Raw genomic sequence first — 25,912 nt, 5'->3', positions numbered from 1 at the left:
TGTGATCACTACCCTCTGTAAGAACACTTATGTGAGTGCTGTGGGGAGCTGAACTAATAACAGGCATATTGCTTACCGGCCCACTGCTGATGTCCAAAGACTGTCGTTGAATGAAACTTTTTAAGTTTGTTGAGACACTGTGGGAAGCTGTTTTGTTATTCTTACTGAAATATATCAGGTCTGACTGCGGGACCCCAGTGCTTACTTTTTTTTCATACAGCTCTTTTTCTCCACTTTCTACTGGTTTCCTTGCAATATAAAAGGATTTTGATGAGTGAGAAAATGTTGTAGATGTTGAGACGGGTCTCTCTTTGACAGAAGCTTCACTAGGATAGGTATGCCTCAATTGCTTCTTGGTGTCTTCTTTTGTTTCTGACGACACCTCAGCAAGAGGTCGTGTGTGAAACGCAACCGCTTCTGGAGCTGATGAAAAAAAAATGTTTGGGGAATCATTCAAAACGCTTTGAGTATGACTCTGAGTGTTACTGAAGGAAGAAGAAAGGAAAGTCTGATCGTAAGGTAAACTTCCTCCCTCGCTGAAACTGGAGTGCTTGGTGAGGTTTGCATGACTGACGTCTCTGTTTAACATTTCTTCTTGCACTCGAGCTGACTGTTGATATAAACTGGTTAATGAGGCTGTAAGTTTACTGTTGTCAGGGGAGCCATGAGTTGACAGTGCAGCTTTCCCGGTGGAGCTTGGCCTTTGATCTTTCAGGCAGGTCAAACACAAGTTTGTTATTGTGCTTCCTCTCGGTGAATCTTCTGCTGTAGCATTCTGAAAGATGGATTGCACTGTGCCCAAGCCATACAGGTCTCTTCTCAGGTTTGTGGTTTCCTTGCCTTGAGACTGTTTGTCACTGCTGTCATTACGTGCTGCATCCAGGTTATCAATTACACGAGAATGAGATGCAGATAGCGCTGGAGGTCTCAGGGATCCATCAGCAGATGTGAGCTTAACAGAGTTAGTGTTTCTTTGATTCCTGTAATCAAGAAGAGTGTGAAACCAAGGAGGGGCTTTCACTGCCTCTGCAGTCAAATTGCCCTCTGGGTCAGAGGTGTCATTCATCATTAATTCTATTGCAGATTGCGCAGAAGATGATGAGATCTTTTCATAATTAGAGATCAATAGTTTTTCTGATTCAGTGTCAATCCTCATAGCCGACGGCTCTCTCTTTAATATGAGAGAGCTATTCCCATTTCTGGAGACAAAATGCTTTGAGCTTGGTAGGGAAATTAAAGCTGACGCCTTTGTTATTAGACTTTTCTTATAAGGTTTTGTCAGTCTGGTGTCAAGCAAGACCGCCTCTGGAAACTTGGCAGTCAATGCCATTGCGGTATGTTGATGTGTCTTCTCTGTAGGTATTGCTTCTGTGCCATGACCAGTTGTGTTTTCATTTTTCAGAAGCAGATCTTTTGTGACAGTTGTGCCTTTTGTTTGCTCTGTGAAGTAACCTTGGAAATCTTCTTTTTCTGCCCTGACTACGAAGACAAAAGCAAAACATGTCACTCAAATGTCCTCCCTAGAGGCTCTGTTTCTTAAACCTAGCATGAAAAATAGCACAAAAATGAATAAATAAATAAAATAAATGTGTTACTGTTTAGTACTATTGAAGTCTTAAAATCACATTAGTACAAACACCTGGTATTCAAAATAAGACCGAGTGACTGAGTGAGGTTAAAACATTTTAAATCAGCATCACTGTTTTAGTTATTGGAGAGGTTGTCTTGCCCTCATATAACTTGTCCTTGCTGGTGATTTTAAGAAGTTTAAAATAGTGTTAGAAAAAGAGCCTTGCTGCTATAGTACATGTATGCATAAGATAGAAAATGTCTGATGTTTACACTGATAATTGCAGCATTGATATCAGCCAGTTTACAAACTGAATTAATCTTTGCACATTAATATTGTGAGTTATTACTCTACGGCAAACTGAGGAAACAGCAAAAAAAAAAAAAAACCTATACCATAACATCATATATTTAAATACAGGGTAACACATACAGGTCACACATAGAATGGGTGTGAAAGAAAAATCAATTAATATTGATTATATTAAAACATTATCATAAAGCTAAACAAAGTAGTCTTATGAATGTAATACGCCTTAACTTATGAATGTATTCCTCTGATTTAGGTAATTACTTTAAAATTAAAATGTAAGAGCCAGAATATCATTTATGTATCTATCCATCTACCAGGCATGACACACAATTAAATATATATGTGAGGAAAATTCTTTTAATTTATTCAAAGAGCTGCTATTTTATTTTATTATTTTCGGCATCTTTACTCTACTCTGCAGACTACTCTTTGTTGTTTTTATTTTGGTATTTTCTTCTGATGAACAAATAAATAATCATTTCTGTATTTTTTAATGTTGCTTTAATATTTTTTACATTTTAAGCAGTATATTGTATTTTAAGTATTACAACTTTACAGCTCATATATGTGTACTGTATGCAGTTTATATATAGCTGCAAGCTGCAAAAAACAAACATATTCTATCTAACATAGAAATAATTTATTAAATTGGCCAATTAATTGATTAATCTGCAGTATACAGGGCTCACCATTAAGTTAAGTTACTTTACTGAGAAAATAAACACAACTGTGAGTACATACCTGGAAGCAGAAAGAGTCCTAGTATAAAACAGTGAAGCATTTTCATTTCTGTTCTGTCTTGTTTGCGATTTATCAGTCCCGCTGATTAAATGCTCTTATTACTGTTTAATCCACCTGAGCAGAAGGTATCAGCTGTTTGCAGTTACTAGCAGATGGTGCCATCCCATGCAGGGAGCTTTTGTCCTCTGAAGTTCATTTATACGTGGATTCGATTTCACAGTAATCCTCCCTCTTTACAGTCACAACTACATGGCCATGGGTTAGAAGATGAACGAATTCAATAAGGAATTTTAAACAATATGTATCAGAAACTCTGACTATAGGGCAACAATACAATTAGTTGTACTGAAAATGCTACATGTTAATGTAAAAAAACAACAACCCAGAAACTGTATCTAAAGGTTTCAAGAAGTATAAACATGTTAATATTTCACTTTTCTAATCAATTTCCCAATAGAAATACCATCACCATGTTAATGTTGCCTTGTCTGGTCAATATCAATCCTTGAAAATACAACAATACAATACAGCTTATTCAACTGTACAAGAAGCAGATATTTGATGTTATAAAACAATGGCATTCAAATCATATAAGTTACAGATAAACAAGGTATAACTGGGTGCACTTATGTGGTGATTCATACATGAAATACCTCCATGAAAAATAAGCACAGAATATTGTAGCTGTTCAGTGTTTAAATACACTGTTCTAATACACTGAACAGTGTATTTAAACACTGTTCAGTGTTTAAATACAAGGAGAACGGAGGAGACTCAAATCCAAATGAAATACAGAAAATATTTAATGAATCTCTAGTCAGACTTGGTTTTCTGTAATAGCAAATCAATATAATCTTAAATGAAATTTAATAAATAGGAAGACTAATAAACAACCAGGACTGGCACGTCTTCATTTTCATTTACTTTCACTTTTACCCAAAGGTAAGCAAGTATCAACGCCTAACACAGAATACAGGAGAAAACAAGACTGGGGTCAAGGAAGGATATTATAAAATGTGTGGTCAGGGGTTCATGAGATGAGCTTTACACACGAGTGCAGAATCTCAAGGCCGTGTAGTTCTCGAAGTTTGCTCATGTGTCTGGAAAAGAAGAAAAAGTTTTGGGGGATTTTTTGCAAAAGAAAGTAGCAGTAATATATTCAGCTGGTTGGCATTCAATTATAACTACACTCGTGTGAGCTCAGGAACTGAAGACTAACACATCCTCAACACAGTCACACGCAAGTGCTTCAGCCTGGAGGAATATTTTAGTCTTTCTAGGAATAAAGAGACACGTTGTCGCTGCCGACTCCTATTATAAAGTGTACTATTCCAGTTGTACTTGCATAATCGCAGAGGTTCTATAGTGGATGATGGCCCACAGCGACACATCACTGCTTAGCTAAGAACGTGATCACTTTTTATTTATATCCTCGTGGATTTATGAGTAGATAGATGTTCATACTCAAATTTCACTCTTCAGTGAGAGTCAGAGAAACAATATTTAACCTAACATGTTCCAGATCCTTAGAAGGGCTTTCTTCTCATTTATTTTACAGACTGTTAAAAAAACATTAATTTCTCCCAAATATTTATAAAATCCTCAAATAATGCTACTCCAAAAAAGAGCTCGTTAAACTCATTAAATAATTGATAGCTAAATTTTATGATTTCTTTGCAAAAGTAGTGCTTTAAGCTGCTGGTTTAAAGGTCATTCAAAGATGAAAAAAAAAATCCAAAGTAGAAAATATTTTTCAGTGTTATCACAGGCTTCCAAAAAGTTATAAAGTTAAGTCATTTTAGTTATTTTTAAACTGAACTGTTAAATAGCCATGTTATATTTTTACCGAAATTTTCAGTGAAAACACTACGTAGGCTACTTTTTTGCTTACGTTTAACTTTTGCTGTGCCGCTGGATATAATGCTGTGACACTACTATTACACTATAATGTTGCTGTTGCTGGGTTCTTGTTTCAGTAGATTTGCACTTCAAATTAGGCTGTGCCTCATCATTACAGCAGGAAAAGAAGGATTTATTTACTTACACTGAAATAAATGCTACTGCCTGCAAGCTGCAAGCATCAGTAACGGAGCCATTATTTTTTTCTGTATCATCAAAAATATACTTTTCATGAATTTCTTGAAATATTGTGATATAATATTTAGGCTATATCTCTTACCTCTACTATCAATGCTCAGTGTTGGGAAGGTTACCCTTAAAACATATTCACTACAGATTACAGAATACATGCCCCAAAATGTATTTTGTAACGAATTCTGTAACGTTACTCAATGTTACTCTGAAAACGTTGGATTACTTAATATATTATCATGTTTTTTACAACTACATGAATGTACTATTGCTGTGTGATTTATTACTATTACTGAAGGCTACTCACCATACCAATACCAACTAGATTTTTAAATCTTAATATAAATGAGTAACAGTAGGGTGGACATTAGGTAAGGCTGCACTTTTTGCAGCGATCTCATATAGAAAACTATTCCACGGGTATATAAAACAGGTCCGCAGCTCTGAACCATAGTAAAGGGACCTCTGGCTAATGCATCGGGTTCAGTGTCGGGCTCGTAGCCGAAAACTGGCTTCACTTTGTTGTCTGGGTCAACTTTGCTAGCGAGAGACAGAGAGAGGCGTTGAAGGGCTGCTCCAATGGAACTTATTGTTTTGCAGGAAAACACGAACACAGCGTACAGTCGAGTCTTAATCCGGTCTTTAAATCTGACGTCATTAGCCGTGCCTGGGCCCAAACTCCGCTGTCACACGATCAGTGCGGCAACACTGAGAGTTAAAAACTGTCTAAATCCTTTCATCTGTAATAAAATGATCAGGGTTACTGCTCTACCAGGTGTAACAATTACGTTTAACATCCAGGCATCCATGAAAACCAATTTAACGGGGTTAAAAGTTAGGTCATTTATAAACTATATTGACTAAACTATTACTAATAAACTTTGATATACGTGACTATCAATGAGAGTGAATATGGGTGGTTGACATAAGACCTGCTAGTAAATATATTAAAATGCCACCTAGGAAGCGTGTAATGTCCGGGAGCAACATGGCATCAGCTTCAAAGCAATACGTGGTGAGCGACTTGGTTCTATTGTTTACGTGGCTTTATCGATTAGGGTGAGAGGGTACCTGGGTTCACATCGACACAACTTCCCAAGAGCTATTGCTGCATTTTGCTGCACAGCTGTCCTCTTAGCATCTCCTGCAGCGTGCTGCAGCAGCAACAGCACAATATCAGTGCCCAGCAGGTCACTGGCAACTCCCTCCAAATCAAGGCAGTGGGCCAAGCACAGGGCTGCATTTCCTGAGACCATCTCGTCACAGCTGGAGCTCAGCAAACGACGTATTATAGACAATTCTGTGTGAAATAGTAAATGAAAGGCAATTAGGATGTACAGTGGGGCAAAAAAGTATTTAGTCAGCCACCGATTGTGCAAGTTCCCCCACTTAAAATGATGACAGAGGTCAGTAATTTGCACCAGAGGTACACTTCAACTGTGAGAGACAGAATGTGAAAAAAAAATCCATGAATTCACATGGTAGGATTTGTAAAGAATTTATTCGTAAATTAGGGTGGAAAATAAGTATTTGGTCACCTCAAACAAGGAAAATCTCTGGCTCTCACAGACCTGTAACGTCTTCTGTAAGAAGCTTTTCTGTCCCTCACTCGTTACCTGTATGAATGGCACCTGTTTGAACTCATCATCTGTATAAAAGACACCTGTCCACAGCCTCAAACAGTCAGACTCCAAACTCCGCCATGGCCAAGACCAAAGAGCTTTCAAAAGACACCAGGAAAAGTATTGTAGACCTGCACCAGACTGGGAAGAGTGAATCTACAATAGGCAAGCAGCTTGGTGTGAAAAAATCAACTGTGGGAGCAATCATCAGAAAATGGAAGACATACAAGACCACTGATAATCTCCCTCGATCTGGGGCTCCACGCAAGATCTCATCCCGTGGGGTCAAAATGATCATGAGAACGGTGAGCAAAGATCCCAGAACCACACGGGGGGACCTGGTGAATGACCTGCAGAGAGCTGGGACCAAAGTAACAAAGGTCACCATCAGTAACACACTACAACGGCAGGGAATCAAATCCCGCAGTGCCAGACGTGTTCTGCTGCTGAAGCCAGTGCATGTCCAGGCCCGTCTGAAGTTTGCCAGAGAGCACATGGATGATACAGCAGAGGATTGGGAGAATGTCATGTGGTCAGATGAAACCAAAGTAGAACTTTTTGGTATAAACTCAACTCGTCGTGTTTGGAGGAAGAAGAATACTGAGTTGCATCCCAAGAACACCATACCTACTGTGAAGCATGGGGGTGGAAACATCATGCTATGGGACTGTTTTTCTGCCAAGGGGACAGGACGACTGATCCGTGTTAAGGACAGAATGAATGGGGCCATGTATCGTGAGATTTTGAGCCAAAACCTCCTTCCATCAGTGAGAACTTTGAAGATGAAACGAGGCTGGGTCTTCCAACATGACAATGATCCAAAACACACCGCCCGGCCAACAAAGGAGTGGCTCCGTAAGAAGCATTTGAAAGTCCTGGAGTGGCCTAGCCAGTCTCCAGACCTCAACCCCATAGAAAATCTGTGGCGGGAGTTGAAAGTCCGTGTTGCTCGGCGACAGCCCCAAAACATCACTGCTCTCGAGAAGATCTGCATGGAGGAATGGGCCAAAATACCAGCTACTGTGTGTGCAAACCTGGTAAAGACCTATAGTAAACGTTTGACCTCTGTTAGTGCCAACAAAGGTTATGTTACAAAGTATTGAGTTGTATTTTTGTTATTGACCAAATACTTATTTTCCACCCTGATTTACAAATAAATTCTTTACAAATCCTACCATGTGGATTCATGGATTTTTTTTCACATTCTGTCTCTCACAGTTGAAGTGTACCTCTGGTGCAAATTACTGACCTCTGTCATCATTTTAGGTGGGGGAACTTGCACAATCGGTGGCTGACTAAATACTTTTTTGCCCCACTGTATATTAAATATATTTAAATACACCTAAAGAATTTTTTTAAAAATCAGTGGATGTAGTATTTACTGTCCTCATATGTGAATCAACACACACATGCACACACTTTATTTGAATATTAGGTCAGCACTCAAATTATATTCATGGACTAATGAAGGAGCTTGTTAAAACCAACACGTCAATCATTCCTCACTTTTATCAGAGTTCACCAGCTTCTCCCGTGCCAAGTGACTGGCAGCAGTGCACACTGTCAAAGTCTTAATGGCATACTTAGTGGCAGTCTGCCCGGCTCCCTGGGTAGGCAAGCACAAAAATAACAATGACATTAAAACCAGCAGAAAGAATGTGGATAAACATTAAATTTATGGTGACAGTCAGAGGTCACGTGAAATATGAAGAAAAACTGTCTTTTAGTGGAATTACGGAAAATATGTATATATAGAGAAAATTTGGGTCTCTGGCTTTGTTGCATTTTGTGTTGCTTTGATGATACATGATACAAAACATGAATGCACAAGACAAATAACCAAGCTCACAAATAAGCAACGAATTCGGGGCAAGTAGTTGCATGCGCTACTATGAAATGAATATGTGTTATACAATGACATCTTTCAACAAGAAGAAGCAGATAACTATGGTGACATTTGAGCAGTAGATTAGTGTTCACAGTTACCACCTTCAGGAGACTGCACATGGTTTTGACCATTTCCCTTTGGATAACATGCTGAACGGCTTGTGAGGACTGGGGTAGGACAGTGCTTAGCACACCTGTGGCTCTCTGGAGAACAATGAAGAATTCTGGCATTAGAAAATGAAATAATACAAGACTGAAAAAAGTAGAGGCTTGAAAAACAAAGCAGAGAATTTGGATAGCAGATTATCAAAAAACTGCTATGGGGCAAGGAAAACTAGCAGAAAAAAAACATTTGAAGAAAAAGGGTGTTTTCAGAAAATAATAAAAATAAGGCTATTACAAACTGGAAACTCATTGCAGGTTAAAATGTCTAAATTGCACTGTATTATCCAGGATTTTGAAAGCACAGTTTAATATTTTGAAGATACAAACTACACAATATGTGGGTGTGCAGTAGACAAAATAGAACAAAAGTGATGAAAAAAATTGTTCCTTCTTTTCTCTTTGTTTGCCGACACAAAGAAGGTTATTCTTAACAACAAATTAGGACCAGACTGGGTTTCAGGCTGCAGTCAGCTTGGTCTAAAGCCACTACTATATCTATATTATTGCTAATATATGTTGTAATATATCTATATCACTAAAGCACTTCTGGATGGATGCAAACTGCATTTCGTTGCCCTGTACCTGTGCATGTGCAATGACGATAAAGTTGAATTCTAATTCTATTCTATTCTACTGGCAATAATGTGAATAATGCATCTTTAAAAACTTTGAAGGGTGTTTTGAAGAAATTATTACTTAATATTTTACCATAAAGACAACTTTCTAATGCTTTAAAGCAAATGTTAACTGTCGTTTCCAACGTATAATTGGAACATACATGCTCATTACAGATCCTCTCAGCAAAGCTAATATATATAATATATAATGTACAAAATAGCAACACAATAATAGTAATAATAAAGGTGGTGCATGACAACATAACACCCGCATGGATGGCTGGACCCAAGGTCTCCCAGCAGAATATTGTCCAAAGTATCACAGTGCTTGCTTTTTTCCCATAGTGCATCCTGGTGCTGGGTGTTCCCAAGGTAAGTGCACCCAGCCATCTACCACGTGATGTAAAAGAAAAAACATGATGCATCAGACCAGGTCACCTTCTTCCACTGCTCCGAGGTCCCGTTCTGATGCTCACAAGCCCAATGTCAGAGCTTTGGCGATGGGCATGAGTCAGCATGGGCCCCCTTACTGGTCTGCTGCAACAAAATGTGATGCGCTGTGTATTCTGACACCTTTCTATCAGAACCAGCATTAACTTGTTCAGTAACAGTAGCTTGTCTGTTGAGCTGAACCCCATGGGCTAGCCTTTGCGCCCCACATGCATTATTGAGCCTTAGCCATGCTTGACTCTGTCACCTGTTCACCAGTGATCCTTAGTTAGACCTTTTGATCGATATTTTTAGAGATGCTGTGATACAGTCGTCAAGCCACAACTTGGCTTTTGTCAAACTCACTCAAATCCTTACGCTTACCCATTTTTCCAGCTTCTAAAACATCAACCTTGACAATAATAGCTGATATATCCCACTCAATATCCCACTCACTAAAAGGAGCCATGATGAAGAAATAATGAGTGCTGTACACTTCACACGTCCATGGTCATAATGTTATGCCTGATCAATCTATATTCTTTGTTAAGGTTAAAGTCTTCAGAGTGCTGGAGCATAAGCTTTACTCACAGTTATGATTCCCTCGTCGTTATGCCTCAGGAGATCCACACAGGAGTCGCAGAGTGAAACAGAAAGCTCCTTCAAACAGCCACAGATGGAAAAGTGGATAATCCAATTTTCACATTCAATTCACCTTTAAATAGGTGTCACAACAAATAATTGCTCTTTCTGCTTCCTTTCCCATTGGCTTTTATTCTTTTCTCTTTTTTTTTGATATAGTCTAATCTATCAATCTTATTTTATTACTATTAATGAATTTTGTAGTAAGAATGTTGTTCCTCAAGTTGTCAGGAAAAAAGTCAGAGAACCTGAGAACTTACCTGGATAACAGGGGAGGTGACGGTTGAAAGGTTCATAATCAAGCCAAGTAAAGGGTAGAGGATCTCTCTGTATTCAGATGCAATGCATGTCCTCTGTGTGGAGAGAGAATAAAACCCTCCACTAAATAATAAGCAGACATCTTTTCTGTCTCATTGTGACAACACTATAGAAGACATTTAATTTCTTTGGCATATGACGTCAACACAATGAATAGCAATTTGCACTTTTCTAAAGAAAGAGACAAATGTGTAACCATTACTAACAACAGCAACCAGAAAGGCCTTCCAACAATCAGGATCATGAGCAAGCTTGTGACGAATGACGTCATCTCTAGCCAGACAGCCGAGACCTGATATCAGTGACGGAAGTATATGTTGATTGGACGTGTTGAAATTTTTCTGAAAAATACAGGAAACACTTGAGTACTTTTTCCACATGCACACAAATTGCATATAAAGTGAACCAGTAATTGCATATATTACCAGTATTGTTGTAACTGGCAGAATGACTGAGTCTGTCAAAACATCTCTCAACTGAATACAAAACCTGCAAGAGAAAAAAAAAATAACACACACATATATATATATATATATACATATATATATATATATATTAAAAAACATGTCTGCTACAAATGCAAAGCAGGATTTGTCTGAGTATAAATATGGAAAATGACAGAAGGTCTTCTACTGTCACACTGAAGTAGCAAATTGACAATATCCTGTGTGCTGTTTTTACAATGGGAATAAAGTCAAAGGTGAGAGAATGATGTCAGGTTAAGTTATACACAGCCATGCATGACAGAAGAAAGCAAATCAAGAACTTCAAGAAACGAAAACTGTGTATAACCTCAAAGGAGGGGACCGCTTTCCAAGCTGAACAGTTGAGTCCAGTGACTTATCTTCGAACCCTAGAGCCTCACCAATTGTAAATACTCCCCAAATGCACAAAATGTCCAAGTCATACAAGAGATACAGGACAATTCAATTTAGTGGTCAAACAGCACTGACTGTCATGTCTCTGAAGACTGTCACTCATCCACATCAAAGGCAGTAAAAGTCGGATGGATTTGCTGTGAGCTTTGTATCTGCACTGCACAGTCATTTTCCCTTTAATTCAATACTAAAGGTTAAGAATGCTGTATGATATCTATACTGCTTATATGTATACTACACTAAAATAGCATCTTTAAGTTGAAGTCGATCAGAAGCAGAGCAGCCTTGGCTTTAATGAGTGTAGTAATTAAGGCTTGGATAACACATTATTATTTCTCTCTAGACTTCTGCTGATACAGGTAAATCTGTGCTAGGCAAACAGGAGTGTCCTGTAGGCCTTGTTTCTGTTTTATTAGTTTGTAAAGACTGCGTGAAGTGATCATGACTTGTTGGGTTAGTAATGAATCATACCGGCTTTCTGTTGCAAAGTTCTGCAGAATGTTGACCGCTGTGTTCTCCTGCTGCTTCTTTGGCTTTGAGACGCACACCATGAGGTTCCTCACTAACCTTTACATTCAGATAAGAGCAAAGGCAGATAAACAAAGAGAGAGGGAGAAGATATTACTAAAGGAAATTAATATTTTGTTCCCACATAATGATGGCATTTAGCCTGGGACCAACAACTGGGATAATAATGCCAGAAATACTTTGACAATAAAAATCGCTCTTTTTACATTTTCTGAAAATCTGCTCAGCCGCAGGTATACGGGTAGCAAAACAAATTGTTTGGGCTGCTCAGAGTTAACAGAGCAATGACAGAACAAAAGTTCTTGAAATATCATTAAAATGATGTCGCACCTGGAGTGACAATAACAAACATATTGCCCGAGGCTAGACTAAAGTCCCTCCACTGCAGGGAGGAGGTAAAAGAGCATTACTGTTTCTGTCTATATAATATATAATTCCCTGTCCCTGCAAAGCGATTGACTATGGTGGACAATAACTGAATCTTCACTCCAACTGAGTCATCGCTAGTGGAATCTCCCGACAACATAAAGTAATATCTTACATGTTCAAATCAAGGCTCTCAATGGCCAAATGTCTGCCACGTGGTATCTCTGAGTACACCGACAGCAGTGCCAGACATTCTTTCGCCACTTCATCATGCTCCGATGAAGCCAAATGAACAATGGACTGTGTGGCGACCGGACATGTCATCAACAGCTTCTGGTTTTCATCTGAAAGCAGTGGAAAAACAAAGAAGAATAAAGAGACAGATACACTAGACACAGTGGTCCCATTGTCAGTTCCCAGTAAACAACAACCTAGTTTTAATGAATTTAGCATTGTATTATTAATCCTATGTTGATAATGAAGGTATTTATATTACAAATACACAGTGTGTAAAAATGATCAAGGCTTGCACAAAATGCTAGACATTCCATGTGTCACCCATCTTAAGCACAAAAAACATGTTCAACAAAATACTGACAAGATGTGCATAAAGACCACAATACTAATTTAGAGGTCAACAGTATTGTTTTCTTATTTTCCTTCTAAATCGGTGACAGTAAAATGATACATGGACAGACACTGAAGTGTACCTCAGTTGTCAACATACCATTTCCACAACAAACTCTCCTCCATATTTTAAAAACAGACACACACAGCTCACGACTCTCTGGATCATTTGTTTTCTCCAACAGGCAACTGCAGAGAAATTATACAAGCAATGTGAGTATGTCAGTAAACATAAAACCCAGTTGCCAAAGACAACATAGCTGATAATTTTATATGAAACAACCCTACTGCAGAACAGTGTTTATTTTTTTAAAAAGGCACTCACAAAAAAAATATTCATTCATTTTTTAGATTCAGCTATATATGTAAAAGTGAAGAGCTTGAAAGACACCTTGAAATAAAAATACTATATTTAGCATAAAATGTAACTTTGAAGAACTCTAGACCTTTTTTCCTGCTTATCTTTAACTCTCAGAAATGACCAAGAGCACCCAAACTCAGAGTGCCCCTTCAATTTGTGATTAGGACAGGCCACAATGGCACTGGCTTTTCCTGCTTCGTGGCTCACATAGGTGTTAGGTGATTTATCTGGCTCACACCAGCAGCCTTACTGAGTATTTCCATCAAGCTCAGACTGCAGTTTCTTTGCACCCTCTGCTTCCTGGACACTGTGTCCCAGCTTGAAAAAGGATATTGCTAACAATGGACTACATTGAAAGCATGTGACAAGTTAATAATAACCTTACTGATCTGAAACGAGGGAGTCATAATTTGTATCTTGTACAAAAACACAACCTCTTTCTGGGACAGAACGGGGGCCATTGCTTATTTCAGCACTCATCTCAATCTCTAGTGTGATCATCTTTTCTTCTCTGGGCTTTCATAGAAACAGCTGAGGAGGGAGAGGGGGCGGTGAATGATCTCTCGAGTTTATGCCATCATTGTCTCTGTATGCCCCTGCCTCTAAGTCCATCTGTCAAAGCTCCACCGAGGGCTGACTGCTACCTCTCCCTCTGGTCTCCTTACCTTCTCACCGTGACATTGCTGGCGATGATACTAAAGCCATTGTTCAGCCTGAAAAGGGTCTGCCCTGTACCTGTTTGAAGAGAACAATATATGGTGTAAGAAGACGGAAAGCAGTGGAACATCATCAGGCAGCTTAGAGATTTTGCAGACGCACCTTTTTCACTGGCTGATTTACAGTCAAGGGCAGGAATGAAAAATACATAAAACATGTTAAGAGACTAAGGCAAAGTAAGAAACAGTTTATTATCTAATACCAAAGAAGACGAAGTAAAGCAGAGCAGTGAAGGAGTACTTTTAGGGGGAAAAGCTTGTAATGTCAGCCCTGCTGAGATCCTTTCAGTCGTAAGTTATGTAAGTTTTGCCCTTTTCTGTTGAATGGCACTGTAAGACAGGCATTATATCATTTGACATGACACTTTTATTCTTCTAATGAAGAAAAAAGTGAAATTTGATAAGAGATGTTTGCAATTTGGCAGACAATACCCAGGGCAACATAACATCCTATGTTACAAACAGTCATACAAGTTAACAAAAAAAAGAAAGAAGAAGTAGAGAGAGTTACCATTTCATTTTGATGTGCTTTACCTTCTTATGGTTTGCTGAGTGGTGAACTTTAAACATTATTAGTTTCATCAGCCTTGCCCCTGCAGTCAAAATACCTGAAAATTTACAATGCAGGTAGCAGAACACTCGATGCAGTTCATTACCACGTCATTGCCACATGTTTAAAGTATAAGTAGACAAAAAAACAAACTTCAGATGGAGCCACTGACCTTGGCGAGTTATACTGTTACAGTGCTGCTATTGAATTTAAAAAAACTGCCATTTTTGCCTTGTGGCAATAACTAAAAAGAGTTACATTAGTAGCATGGACTTTCAAAGTTATTTGGCAGGTCAAAAACATTCACAAAAATATCACCAGCTCAAATAGGAAGGGTGAATCACCCAGTGAAGTTCAATTACTCCCTGTCCACAGTGGCCCCTTTTCAGACTGCAGAGGACTTGGTAAACATATCGGTTATTTTTCAGCCTGAGTGTATCATTGTCAAACAGGAACATGGGGTGAAATAGTGGTTGGCCGCCCAATTCCCTACTTCACCCAAGAAGAAATCAGGCCCATAAGAGTGTGTTCCTGCCTATCTAAAACCTTGAGAAACAAGCTCTGTGCTACCACCAAGCAAAAGGAATTAGATATGTTTCTTTTCAACAGCTCACTTCTTGCACTGAAATGTATATAAACATGCCATTTTGAGGCCCATGTCCATGGAGAGTGCCCGGGGCCAGGCTGTCACAAATCTAGTGTGTCAATGGAGAAGTTCCAACATTCAGTAGTGACCGACAGGACAGAGTGAAATAATGCTGCTGAGCTTAGTAAATGGACAAGTTCTATCGTGGATGCTTTGTTAAATATTGCACTAAAGCTGCTCCACCAGGCACAGTAAAACAAAAAGAAAAAAAAAACTTCTGTCTGTACTAGACGCTAAAGAAAGTTTCAGAGTGGCAATTCCAGGATTTTTATATAAGGAAATCCTGAAAAGAACCAGTGAAGAAGAAATGAAAGATTTTCACAGAAGTGGCACTGCACAAAAGCCTGAAAATTATTTATTGAATAACAGTTTCACATGTAAAGGTGGATATATCATTTCACTGTTGAGGGACAATAAACAGGAAAATTTTTCAGTTTCTAACAAAAGTACTGTTGCTTTATATGTAGAGTTATAAGAAAAATAACGTTTTCACAAGACTCTGCAGACTGGGCAGTCCTGTGAAAAAACAATAATTCAATAGCTTGCATGTTGCTTTCGTTGATTGAGATGAGGTTTTCTCGTGGTAACCCTTCCAGACAGTAAAATTTTTCTAATTTTACTGTCATGAAATTTAACATTTAACATGCTAGTAATGCTCTCGGATGTAGCTATCAAGCTTCTTGCAAGTTACAGGACTGCACAGAGGTCCTGAAAACTTTCTTTTTCGTGACTATATATAGAGGATTTCAGCACTGCTATGATTAATTCTCTTCTATTTTAACTGAGCCAGCATCCTGACAAAATAAATAAACACAAATAACACAAACACAGCAGCAACTGAGGTAGATGTAGTTTTTCAAAGAAAGCAAACCTCTGATCTCTATACCATCAACATCTAAAAGTACAGAACGTTACGAGGCATGTCGAAAAAAATACTTAAGTTTTAAACATACTGTAACGGTGTTTTTAATGAAGCAATTCATTGTTTATTTATAGATTCAAGAACAAAACTGCATCACTCTACAAGCAGGATGAAAAAGGAATATACAGTACTTAAAATTAATGAATTATTTTTTTAATTAACCAATATCTTGATTAGACATGTCTCTGGTAGAAAACACAAAAAATAGCTGGAAATTCAATCATTTAAGAAAATATTTGATTTAAAATAAAAGTGAAAATGCATTTGGACACATGCCCTTGGCCAATATGGAATCTGGATTGATATTAATGCACTGATCATTATTAAATAAACTAAGGAACAATGTCTGGCACGTCTTTCATTTTACATTAACGTCTGCGAAGCTGATACTTAATGGACATCAGCCACCATTTACACACTTGCTCCACTGTCACTGGTACCAAAGACTAATGGTGCAGGACTTCATGGATGGTAAGCATTTAACCTACCATGAAGCAATCCTGCAAAACTTAAAAAAGCATTTTTGTAATTAGCACAAGCTTTTAGAGCATATTATTGTAATCTCTTTTTCTGCTTCAAGTCTTCTTATCCAATCTAGCCTGAAATCCGTTTTTTGTTGTTGTTTGTTTGTTTGTTTGTTTGTCATAAAACCAACAAATAGGTGCACCGGAGACGCAGTCTACCAAGAAAAAACTGAAAACAGTGATTAAAGGAGAAACACAATTGTTTGAACACTCACAGTCAGTAAGTGCTTGTGACAGAATCTCCAATCCTCCGCAGTAGTAGAGGGCAATCTGACCGGGTTTTGACAGCTTCTCCAACAGCTCCACCACTGTTGTGGCCTTCCTCTTCCCCTTGTCAAACTCTTCCCTTGCCTTTATCTCCTGAGTCTCTTTCTCCTTTCCCAAATCAACCTGGGTCAGGTATTCTGCAAAGGAGAACAAAAGAGAATGGAGAAGCAAGAAGAGAAAGTAAGTTATTCCATAGCAGTAAGTGCAGCTGCCCCTGTCTGAGAAGAGTCTCCTGTGGTGCATCTGTCAACCTGGCATGACTACCACACCCACCACCTGCTATTAATATTCACTCAAATAGAAAGAGGTCACTTGCCAATGTATAAGAAATGTATTGGTACATCGCATATGACCTAATAGCCCAAATAAGAAAATAGCAAAATCAGTGTAAAACACTGAACTTGATGCATCATATGCATTAAAGTAACAAAGTGCAGGAAGGTTAGGTTCTATCTGGGAATAAAACAAAATAGAGCACAGTGCTAGTTCAGATAAACCAGGTCAGGCCACATAATCCCAGGTCACATCAGCTTAGGTCTCAGCTGGTATCATTATATGAATCTGATCATCAAATCTGGTACAGGTCCCACTACTTAAGTTGCTTTAGTTAGCCTAAAGTCAATTTGCCTCAGGAAGTCACACTGCAACCCACCTCCACTCAAGCTCCTCCTTTTCAAACTATTTCTGATCTAACCAGTGTCTAATCTTTGGTCACTGACAGGATAAGACATGAGGATGTCTCACTGCTGCTCTACATACAACTCTACTCTTTTGGCCTGGTAAGCATTTTGCCATCTTACCATCAGACTGAGAACAAAGAGTCCTGTATGCTAAAAAATACTGCTTAACCCTTTAATTACCTGATTAATATTTCATGTGGATGGATATTTCATCACTTAAATGTATATATATTTTTTTTAATCAAGGATGGCACAGCGGGGCCGTTTTAAGTACTGTCACCTCACAGCAGGAAGGTCCTGAATTCAAATCCACAATCCAGCTGATGCCTTTCTGTGTAGAGTTAGCATGTTCTCTCCCTCTGTGTGAATTCTCTCCAGGTAATCTGGCTTCCTCCCACAGACCAAAGGCATGCATGTTACAGTAGGTTAACTGGTGATTCTAAATTGGCCATAGGTGTGAATGTGAGTGTGAATGGTTGTCTGTCTCTATGTGTTAGCCCTGTGATAGACCGAGATAGACTCCCAGCTGCCACAGGGTGCTACCCTGACAAGTGGAAGAAAATGAACGGATGCATTCTTCCTCTAACTGTCATGTTTTTGAGGAGTATGATGGCTTTATATTGTTAGGAAAACATATGACTCTTTTCACAGAATAATTAAGCAAAGTATAAAAAAAAAACAAAATATTGTGGATGTTTTTCAAAGAAAAACGTAAATGTGTGCTGTACCCATCTTAAAACAGTTCTGGATGATACATGACCAAAGATGGTGATTTTCATTAATGGACCTTTTCCTAGCGTAGTCCATGGGAAATAGTTCTTTACCTTTCACTATTTTTTCCTTCCCAGGTTGAATTTCTTCTATCTTTTCAAAACAGCCTCTTGCCTAAAAAAAGAAAAAATGTTCTGCATCACTTTCTATATAATGTGTTTCAATCATGTACTAAAGACTCCAGAAGATTCTAGATTCAGCAGAGCTGGTATACAGTTTGCAAAAAGCTACAGTGCACTTTAATGTGATTCATACAATAAATCTTGCTTTACTGGTTATCTGTGTTAGATGTAATCCTATTTTGGAATAAATAAATTGAAATAATTTGAAATTAGATTTACAGATGATTACTGTGAGTCCACATTATCTTAATCAGAAACATATTTATAATTTCTTGAGAATTCTTATTATCTTTCTACTTCAGGCGTACAACTGTAATGAGAGGTATTCTTACTCACCTCGTTATATTTCTTCAATCCCAGATATGCTTTACCCATGTGTAGATAAGCCTTTATGCACCTCTCATTACACTGGCAGAAATGAAATAATCATGGGATTACTTAATAAACCTCTTTATCTACATAATGGTCGTTTAATGACTCCAGCACACTTGCACAGTAAGAAATAAATATTCAACCTGACTTTCAGACACACTGCACTGGAGAAAATTACATGAACAGTTTACAGAGCACATCTCCCACCCAAAAATTGTGTCTTTGACATTCTGTAGAAGCATAAAGAAAACATTATTCTGAGGATATTACCAAATTAAACCAGTTTTTCAAACATCCCAGTTTCTTTAGAGAATATTTCTAAACTGCTGGTGAGCTCACTAGACTTCAGTATAACACATGCGGCAGACCTTACCTTTAGGGCCCATTCACAGTCACTGACGGCCTCATTGTACTTTCCCAGTTTAATATAGGCCTACACAGATGTAAACATTAGACAGGACATTTTGAAAGGGAACATAATGATTTTACAATTTCACTGCAGATGGTAACAAAGATTCTAAATTTAAAATCTCTAAAGTTCTGTTTCACAGATGCCTAATGCACTCTGTGTCCACATAAACACACAAAAGCATCTCTGCTCTGTTTCCCCTTGAGAAAAAAGGGAAGTCTGTGTTTTCATTGTAAAGCATAGATTGAAGATATTTACTTGAGCTCTGTTTGTGTACAGCGGCTGCATATCTTTGATTTCAGCCAAACCATCGCTGTAATACTTTACAGCAGTTTCATAGTCTTCTTGAGCATAAGCTTCATTCCCTTTGTCCTTGAACGCTGCAGGGATGGATACAAGCAGTTACATTTAAAAAGGAAACACTGTCAGCTCAGCAGAGCAATGACTATAGAGAAATGCTCATCTACAACAGGTGAACCCTCTGAAGTCTGATTCATCACAGGTGATAACCCTAATCCTGTATTTTGGAGAAATGCAAACTGCAAAGACACACAAACAATAAAAATACATATATTTTGATTGCTTGGAGTTCGAATTAGACCTCTGAGGGTTTGGTAGCTAAGTTTCACAAACCGATAGCCTTTTTCACATTTGCAGCTTTCCGAACTTTCCTTTCTTCTGCATCCATCTCCATAATCTTCATGAAATTCTCTGATCAAAACAGAAATTAAAAAAATAATCTTAAGCATGAGTACTACAAAGGAGGAAATAGTCAAAAAATGCCATTTTTAATGAGCACAGTATGAAGAGAGTTTGCACACCATTTAAATAAACAAAATCAAACCAACGCTGTCTGAGAAGCTCTGTTATTTTTAAACTGCAGTCGTTTTAGAAAGTCATTATTAGTAACTACACAGATCCAGACAGTGTGCAGAGTGTGTGTTTATAATGCAAAGAGGGTTCACACAAAGCTAGATATTCTCTATAAATAAGAGCCAGAGAAATTTAAAATCTGTTTTGCTTTCTCAGCCCCGAGCACAAGATTATTTTTCTTACTCATCATGAATTCAGTGTATGGTGTGTTAATTTCAATATTAGAAGATTCACGCAAAGAGGTGTGAGGTTTTTTTACACATTTGAAGCTTAACTGTTAATGAGTTTTACCCCCGGGCGACTTGAAAAGAAGTGCCGGCTGAAAAGCTGTTTTAAATGGAATATCACATTCAGGGTGCTGGGTTCAGTGGGATGTCATCACAGCGCTTCTCAGTATATAAAAATACTGTACACTAGCCTAGAGATTACTCCTATTTGCATATGTTTAAGCAGTAAAACTGATGATGTAATGCAAGTCCTTGGTGAGTTAAACAGTTAACAAGGCTCCTTGACTAAAGGGCCTCTAGACAAATCAACTCAAAGAACATCACTGATTTCGAGTCATTCATATCCTCTAATGCATGGTAGTTCATGGGAGGAATAAATCATTTATGTTCTTTATTAATTTATCTTTGAAAAATGGATACTAGTTTTTGCTTCTTTGGTTGAAATATTTCATTATTGGGCACAGTATCAGTGTGCTTTCAATCACTGCAACTGACAACCACAGAGACATTTATTTTCATTGTGGCTCACCTGGAGTTTCAGTCTGAGGAGTCTGTAAAAGAAGAAAAAAACAATTTAAAAAACAATAACAGTAGCAAAGAGGTCAAAACCTACTCACTGCTTAATGTACACCGTGTTCTTTTTCTTAAAGAACAAGAGAGAACAAGGTGGATAACACAACAAGAAGCTGTTTGTAGTGTCTGTAGTGTTCCTGCCTGAGGGTCAGAGAGTGGATGAGAGACAGAGAAAGATACAAGGAGTTGTAGACTAAGACACATGCTGTTGACTGCATGCATGTCTTTACTATGGAAGGAGGGAGTGGCGGTGGGTTTGTGTTGACTGTCATCTTGTTGATTTTGGTTCTGCAGGGCTCTGCCAAGGAAGTGATGTAGCAATTAGCTTTTTCCATTGCTTTTTGTTGGGCTTCAGCATCAGAAGACCTTAGGTCCTCCACAAGCTGACCTGAAAAGAATTCAAAGAAATAGAGAGATCTTTTCCAAGAGGCTTTACTTTGGCATTTGAAATAGGGCTAAAAGTAAAGAAATAGCTCAACAATCTACACCTTCAAACCAACAAAGTTCCCAGTAGCACAGAAGTATACACTACATTTGCGTTTTGAGCTCAATATTTATTGAACACAATAGTTTTTTAGCGTTTATAGCTAATTAACTTAGCAAAATGGGTACAAGAGAATAACTTTGTGTTAGCTAATATCGTTAGTAAACTATACTTCTACCATTACTCACTTATTTCATCAACATTCTTCAGAAAACTTTCGATGTCTTCAAGTTTCTCCATTGCGTGTTTGTCCGTTTTAGACAGCTTTTGCTGGATTCTAAGACACGTGGCTCCGTTTTATCTCAGCTAGACGCTGAATGTACTTCTCCCTCAGGTTTCAGCGTTGAGTTACCATAGCAACGTGATGCCTTCAGGCCCGCCCGTAAACTACACAAATAAGCTATGTCATAAGAATGCCAAGAAGAAGCCGGAACAAACAGCGAAAGTAAATAACTGGGGCTTTTTAACTACACTACTTTTAGCTAACTACTCTGGGTTATAAATGAGGGACAAATTTTAAAGAAAAAAAAAGGGTAATTCTTAACTAAATCAAAACTGAATCAAAATAGCACTGAGACGTGTTTGATTCATTGTGAATGTAAGTTAGTTCCGTCATGGTTATGAATGCGGTATTTAACATATTTTTTATCACTAAAATAAGTGCATTGTGTTACATAATTATGTTTATGTTTCTTTAATCGCCGATTAGAGGAAGTATCTGAAGGCAGCACTCACTACCATAGAAATTAGTAGTCTTTTTAATTAATTAATTATTATTATTTCAATGAAAAGAAAAATAAAATATTTATTCTTATTATACTAGCAGCTGTTGTAGTATTACTAGTGATGAGTTCGTGCCATTACTCCTTTAAGGAGTAAATATTATGCTGTAAATTGCCCCTCATACATTACATATAACGACAGAGGGCTGTGAATTCTGCAGAGACCTTGTATATTATCGCAATAGGAAACCCCGTCGTCCATTTTTCTCTACAGTGGAGCTAAACTGCCTCCTTGTGGTTGAAAACACATCTATCCAAATATGTTGTCCGTCTAGCTGTCCATTTATAGTGCTGTGGGTCTTTTATTATTCCTTTGTATGTACTGCATTCTTTTCATCTTTAATTAACTACAGAATATTCAAAATAGTCGTAATGAAGAGACTAAATCCGTTCTTAAGTTTCATCCTTCAACCAGTGAAAATAGTCAGGAATAACAAAATGTTTAAAAAAAAAAAAAAAAAAAAAAAACAGTGCCCCCTTCTTGAATTTTTTTTACATATATATGTCACACTTACATGTGTCAAAGACATTTTAATATTAGACAAAGTTTAACCCAAATAATACGAAAGAACAGTTTTTAAATGAGGATTTTAAACAAGTCACAGTGAGAGCCAGAGCAGAACAGCATCTAAAAACTGCATTCCTGAATTTCCTCACTTGAGTTGAGAGTTCAAAATTCAATAATAAGAAATAAATTGAATAAATTAGCATGTATGGGATAGTTCCGATAAGAAAACCACTGCTGACCGGAAAGAGTCAAAGGCTCATCTCACATTTGACAAAAAAACATCTTGATGAGGTTTGGACATGTTTTCCCCCATAAGAAATGAAATTATCATTTTAAAAAAACTGCATTTTTTTATTTCCTAGGGTTATCTTTGTTTAATATTAACATTTGTTTGGTGATCTGAAACAAGCACGAGAGACAAAAATGCAAAACAATAAGAAATCAGGAAGGGCTTTGTACCAAGCTGCTTGTGCAAAATAGGAATTCTCACTGTCTATTACAAGAAGACTCCACATGAAGTATGGTACTACAGGAAAGCTCGCTGCCTCCCTCCTCACAGGCTGTCTGTGTTCACAGCTTGACATTTAATACAGATCCAAATCATCACACACAGTGAGGCTCATTGTCCACATCTGCACAAAGAAAACGAAGATAGAGTTGCAATTATATCACTTACGGTCTCAAATTGAATTAGATTTTTTTGGTATAATGTTCTGTGTAATATCCTACACAAGTCTTAAACTAGGAAGCTGAAAATATTTCCAGAAAAGAGGCTTCAAAGGTTAAGAGCACAGCGAGACACAGAAACCAATCACATAAAATTAATTGGATCAAACAAAAGCAATTTTAAGAAATTATAGTTCTTTTCAGACTAAAGTTGTCGTGTCTAATCTAGTGTCCAGCTACTGCTTATGAATTTCCGTGTCAGAATATTTACTATAGTTTGTGAACTTCCATGGTAGAGTGTATGCACTGGAGCAGGACAGAATGCATATTGTGTGAGTTACAGACAGGGGCTTGTGTATGGCCGGATCTAGCTCCTGCAGTTCCGTGCCTCAGTGGACAACAGATACTGACAGCACAGAGCAGTCATTCATTAAATACGCTTCACTTTATCTTTCTTTGTGCACTAACTCTCCACAAGATTCCACGTCTTCTTCTTCTTGATCTGTAAAGATCAGTGTGAATGTTTCTACTTTTTAAAACATTTAACACCAGTAAATTTATTGTAATTCATGCCATTTTTCTCACAAAACTGAACACTGTGTGCTTTCTGCTACTTCTATTACATGCATATATATTGTTAGTGCTTCAAAATGAAGCTTTAATCCATCTATTTGATCTTGTTTGTTTATAAATATTCAGGCACATCTTCCACTTATCCTGTAGTTTTGAATTGATGCAGAATAACAGAGGCCATCCTGTATCCCAAATTTGATCTGAGGTTAGGGAACATTTTTGAAGCACTTAGACCAATGCTTACAGCGAATATGCAAATTGCATGGCAAGAATTCAATTGCACTACAGAAAGACACTGAATCATCATTTTCACTCCAAAGAGGGATTGCTATAGCAGTATTGCATTCATGGATTGATCTAAAACCAGACCACAGGTGGGCCACAAGCTAGTGTACTCTGAGTGCAAGAAAAATAGAGAACATTGGGTCAGGAAGGGCATCCAGCTTAAAATCTTGGCCAGATCAAACGTGTGACTCATAAAGAATGAGATTTCCATACTAGGCTTGTGGGGGCTCAGGTTAACAACAACCACTTCTAGTGCTGTTGGCCAACAGTTAAAGTGCAAATGTGATGGATAAGAAATCTGATTCCTTACTGAGGTATTTAATTCTGTTTCTTATAACATAACAGAATTTCATAACAGAATTTCATTGTTTTTTTGACTGTGTTGCTGTAGGGAATATGCAGTGAGAATGTAAAGAGCAGAAATGGGTGTTGCCTGGGTTCATTGTGCTTTGATCCACTGGTTGAGTCTTACATGAGTTAATAAAATACATTTACTTCATGTTATGGTTCATACGGTTAATATATTCCTCAGTTAGAAAAGAAAAGAAGGATAATTTAGTTTGGGAATGGTGTCCTAAGGCCGAGTTTATCTATGTAGAGAAAATGTGATTTGGTTTTGTGAGCTAAAGGCGAGAGTAGCGTGTCAATCTCTTCTATTTACCCTGTTTAAGGGCAGAACAAACGGTGGCTACAACTACTGCTGGCCAAAGACAAAGAAAGAGGAAAGAAAGAAGGCACACTGAAAAGGAGCAGGAGAGAAGAAAAAGCCAGAGTGTGGATATGACAGTCATGGGTCTGATAAAGGGGGATATCTAGACAGTCAGTGTGACAGAAGAGGAGACTAGGAAAAGGGTGAAATCACTTTGTTGACCCTAAAAGGAACAACGGAAAGAAGAAGAAGACATGAGGTGTGACGGAAAGGTTTTGTGACGATGCCTATGAAAATAAAAACAAAATTGATTTGACCATCTGCTCATGTCCATCTAAAATGTTATTATTGAGCCCAAATTTTATCATGGACCCCTAGTGACCTAAGCTCGGCTTCCCTGTCTGATAGATAATGACCACCACTAGTGAGCATGACCAGAATTATGCTTGTTTTATCAGTATGCACAGATTTGTAAACTTTGACAGATTCAAAGTGTGCCATTGGCCACTGTACTCTCCAAAACCTCGTGCTCTTAACCAAAATCAATGTTGCTTGTGTTTCCTCTTTTACTTTGATAGTCTTGTGTCATGTGTTCAGTGTTTTGAGTTTTGCTTTCCCTCTGTCTCATTATATCTGATAAGTCCCAGCTGTGTTTCCACCTGTGACACCCAGTTCCCTCCTACTGTTCGTGTTTTTTTCCAGTGTTTCAGCTCTCACATTCTGGTTTAGTGTATTTTTTCGTGAGTTTATTTTCTGAACATCTGCACAGTACAATAGAGCTTCTCTAAGTTCACCCTTCTGTGTCCGTGACTCCTGCGTTTTGGTCCTCATCCTGCCCTCCACAGCACCAAACCGTGATAGTAATTGCATCTTGTAATCATGCTCAGCACAGTTACAACGATTTGGTACAAATGTAACTTTTGAACGTGCCATCTCATAAAAAAGCTACTTCAAAGAAGGAGGCAGATTTAATTATCTACCAAAACTTATTTTTCCTTAATCCTGTTAATTATACAATGAGTTAAGTCTCAGAAGTAAAAACAAACAAAAAAAATTAATTTCTGTTGCAATGTTCTGATTAGATAGAAAACCAAAAGTAAAACAATTTAACCAATGACACATTGTGTTGGGTGTCATAAATCAATGTGAGCTACAGAAT

General features: G+C 37.9%; 2 protein-coding genes across 4 annotated transcripts in view; both read right to left on the bottom strand.

The window, feature by feature from the left end:
* Window positions 1-25,912, bottom strand: part of LOC309687686 (uncharacterized protein) — a 236,000-nt gene that overhangs the window by 194,945 nt on the left and 15,143 nt on the right. The window lies entirely within an intron of this gene.
* Window positions 80-21,662, bottom strand: ttc12 (tetratricopeptide repeat domain 12). Of its 2 annotated transcripts, XR_014270717.1 has the most exons (22): window positions 21,479-21,662; window positions 21,037-21,194; window positions 20,763-20,784; window positions 19,767-19,844; window positions 19,392-19,513; window positions 19,098-19,157; window positions 18,689-18,760; window positions 18,284-18,344; window positions 16,728-16,916; window positions 13,820-13,889; window positions 12,894-12,982; window positions 12,342-12,510; window positions 11,744-11,839; window positions 10,820-10,883; window positions 10,601-10,735; window positions 10,337-10,429; window positions 10,026-10,094; window positions 8,326-8,427; window positions 7,843-7,942; window positions 5,786-6,014; window positions 2,624-3,723; window positions 80-1,479 (listed from the first exon to the last, which is right to left on the bottom strand). XR_014270717.1 is itself a non-coding variant. In XM_082502186.1 (21 exons), exons 1-21 carry the CDS (start codon window positions 21,528-21,530, stop codon window positions 3,654-3,656), a joined length of 2,100 nt encoding a protein of 699 aa, XP_082358312.1. In that variant the 5' UTR covers window positions 21,531-21,662; the 3' UTR covers window positions 2,416-3,653. The 2 variants fall into 2 exon arrangements, 1 of the variants encoding a protein (XP_082358312.1); XM_082502186.1 differs by lacking the exon at window positions 80-1,479 and having other exon boundaries at window positions 2,416-3,723.

Source organism: Aulonocara stuartgranti (genome assembly GCF_965226115.1).
Source record: "Aulonocara stuartgranti genome assembly, chromosome: 14".
NCBI classification, from domain to species: Eukaryota; Metazoa; Chordata; class Actinopteri; order Cichliformes; family Cichlidae; genus Aulonocara; species Aulonocara stuartgranti.
The sequence above is the reverse complement of the archived record's forward strand: the minus strand, read 5'-3'. Positions and strand labels throughout refer to the sequence as shown.

What these genes read in the sequence shown, in the direction of transcription:
- ttc12 (XM_082502186.1), bottom strand. Translation starts at nt 21,530, where the DNA reads ATGGAGAAACTTGAAGACATCGAAAGTTTTCTGAAGAATGTTGATGAA. An exon ending in GAGAGTTTGTTGTGGAAATG is followed by an intron (nt 12,511 to 12,893) that starts GTATGTTGACAA and finishes CACTGCTTTCAG; the next exon opens with ATGAAAACCAGAAGCTGTTG. An exon ending in CCATGTGCAGTCTCCTGAAG is followed by an intron (nt 7,943 to 8,325) that starts GTGGTAACTGTG and finishes TTGCCTACCCAG; the next exon opens with GGAGCCGGGCAGACTGCCAC.